Source organism: Nannobrachium achirus, assembly GCF_963921795.1.
Source record: "Nannobrachium achirus genome assembly, chromosome: 21".
Lineage (NCBI taxonomy): Eukaryota > Metazoa > Chordata > Actinopteri > Myctophiformes > Myctophidae > Nannobrachium > Nannobrachium achirus.
In genome coordinates this window covers 20,031,486-20,034,224 of record NC_137828.1, presented here as the reverse complement: position 1 = coordinate 20,034,224, position 2,739 = coordinate 20,031,486, and the positions used below count along the sequence as shown (strand labels likewise).

The 2,739-nt window shown below is 44.8% G+C and overlaps 1 protein-coding gene across 1 annotated transcript; it reads left to right on the top strand.

Annotated features, from left to right (window-relative positions):
* Positions 1 to 399: 399 nt before the first annotated feature.
* Positions 400 to 1,281, top strand: LOC308306588 (eukaryotic translation initiation factor 3 subunit G-like; the record flags this gene model as incomplete). The annotated part of the gene is made up of 1 exon (XM_080751629.1): positions 400 to 1,281. One exon carries the CDS (start codon positions 400 to 402, stop codon positions 1,279 to 1,281), a length of 882 nt encoding a protein of 293 aa, XP_080607755.1.
* Positions 1,282 to 2,739: the final 1,458 nt, after the last annotated feature.

The following is a 2,739-nucleotide window of genomic DNA, read 5'->3' as shown; positions in this document are numbered from 1 at the left end:
ACACACACACACACACACACACACACACACACACACACACACACACACACACACACACACACACACACACACCCACCCCACACACACAGGCACCCCTCCCCCCCCACGACCACCGCTCAGTTCACACGGGTGTGATTTTTATTATCTGAAGGATACTTCTGTAAGGAGCTGACTGGTTTATTTGCCCTTGATGCCATGACAACACAGGTTAGACAACACACTCCATATTTGAGCGTTGCTGCATTGAGAAGAACTCCTTTTATGATTATGGCTGAGTAATGACATGAGCATGATGTCGGACGTCTGCCTGCCCGCCGGCAACAACTTAGGTTATAAATGGTTGGCGTGTCACAGGCTGGTAACATACATTTCGAGGTGGTAGCTCAAGTAACCGACAGGATGGCATCGGCTGAATACGAAGGTCTCAAACCTAGTTGGGCAGACCAGGTTGAAGAGGAAGGACTTGATGGTCAGTTACCGTCTCCAAAAGAAGTAATCAAAGGAAATATCAAAACCATTACAGCATATAAGGTAGATGAAGCGGGAAAGAAGTTCAAGATTGTGCGGACCTTCAGGATTGAGACAAGAAAAGCCTCAAAAGCTGTTGCCAGGAGAAAGACTTGGAAGAAATTTGGCAACTCCGAGTTCGACGCACCAGGTTCTAATGTTGCTACGACCACTGTCAGTGACGATGTCTTCATGACCTTCATCTCCAACAAAGAGGAACTGAACGCCAAAGACCACCAGGACGAAGATCCCATCAACACGCTCAAGGGACCGAAGTTTGTTACTTGTCGCCTGTGCAAAGGTGACCATTGGACCACCCGCTGCCCTTACAAGGACACCCTGGTCCCCATGCAGAAAGAGCTCGCCGAACAGCTTGGAGATAAGGAGAAGCCTGCTGGCTCTGGCGAATCAGAGCCTGCACAGCCGGCACAGAGCAAGACTGGGAAGTATGTTCCTCCCATCATGAGGGACGGAGGCACGCGTAGAGGAGAGTCCATGCAGCCCAGCCGCAGAGCCGACGACGACGCCACCATCCGCGTGAGCAACCTGTCCGAGGACACCCGCGAGGACGACCTCCAGGAGCTATTCAGGCCGTTCGGCTCCCTTTCCAGGACGTTCCTTGCCAAGGACAAGTTCACTGGACAGTACAAGGGCTTTGCTTTCATCAGCTTCCACCGTCGGGAGGACGCAGCCAGGGCCATCGCAGGGCTGTCGGGATATGGTTACGATCATCTCATTCTCAAAGTGGAATGGGCAAAGCCATCAAACAACTGAGTGCCACTATCATACATATTCCAGGGGGGGAAACCCGGGCATTGTGTGGATGTTCAGCACATTGTGTGGATGTTCAGCACAAAACAGTTTGAGAACAGCTGTTGTATAGCATGAAGCTCTGCTCCTGAATGATACCATGATGGAGATCCTCCTATTGAGGCTGCTTGGCCATTATGAATTCAGTTAAAGTGAACCACACAGGTCTTCCTGTCTCTGAATGGAGGAATCTTGTCTGACAAAGAAAAGCTTTGCATATATATCCTTTTTTTTTTTTTTTTTTTTTTTTTTGCAATACAGTGTGTTCAGAAATACACAGCATTTGCATACATCACTGAGAGAGGAATTGTTGTTTTTAATCTTGGAGCTTGCAGGTTTTTGAATCGTGAGCTGGATTGATTTGTTGACACATCCATAAGGTCTGCTGGCCAGGGTTGATTGTGTGAAAGAGATAACAGGCTTTTTAAAAATGACATTAGTGGAACAAATCTTTAAAGAAAAAGATTTTACTTTCAAATAGATTTGTGTATTGACCATCGTACTAATAGAAAATCATAATGCCACAATAATATATAATTAGTCTCTAATAAGGCTGGGCAATATATTGTGTTACTAAAGAAATTGCCGGCTTATTGTGTCTAAAAAGCACAGTTAGGCACTTGCATGCATGCCCCCATGCACTAAAATCAAAGTAATTCAAATCGCTAAAACAATAGAAAGAAGTAAATTAAAACATTTTAACACTCATCTTTTCTTTTCTCTAATTACAATCTAAAATATGAACCCTTGTTGTAAAAAAACAAAGTTGTTCTTTAATCCTGTCTGATCCCATGCTCTCAATTAGATGTTACTTTGGTTACTTTGTTTTAGCATAGAGAGAGGGCACAGCAGCTGCATGCCTGGGTGGTTTGGGAGTCACAGCGACCCATCCATCTCCGGGCTTGTCAATTATGTCTGCCGTGGGTCCTCTCCACTCCGCACATCTTCATTTACATTGTGGGCACCGTCTCCCCGAGTCTCACCGCAAGAACCAATTACACGCTGGCATCCTCTGCAATGTGGGTTCATTAGGAAAAGGCACATGTGCAGTCTTCATCTGAAGCACTCGATGCATATTCATCATGGCACTTAATTCAATTGCTCATGCGAACCTGAATCATGCTAAATGTCCCCAGTGGAGTCATATAACACAACCTGGTACCAGTGTTAATGACAGTACTGTACATGAGAGTAATGAGAGTACATTAACTCCTTAACTCTTTTACTGCTTTATTCAAAAATGTATTTATTTGTGCTACTGCCATCAAAAAGTAGCTTACCTTTGCAATGTTATAGACAATTATTAATGCATTATTTCCCAAAGATTATTTTTTAAATATTCAATTATAGCTGTAAACCAGCCAAACTGGCTGCAGGGGGCAGCCAAATGCAATGAATGAATGTGCAAATGGCCCTTCCCTC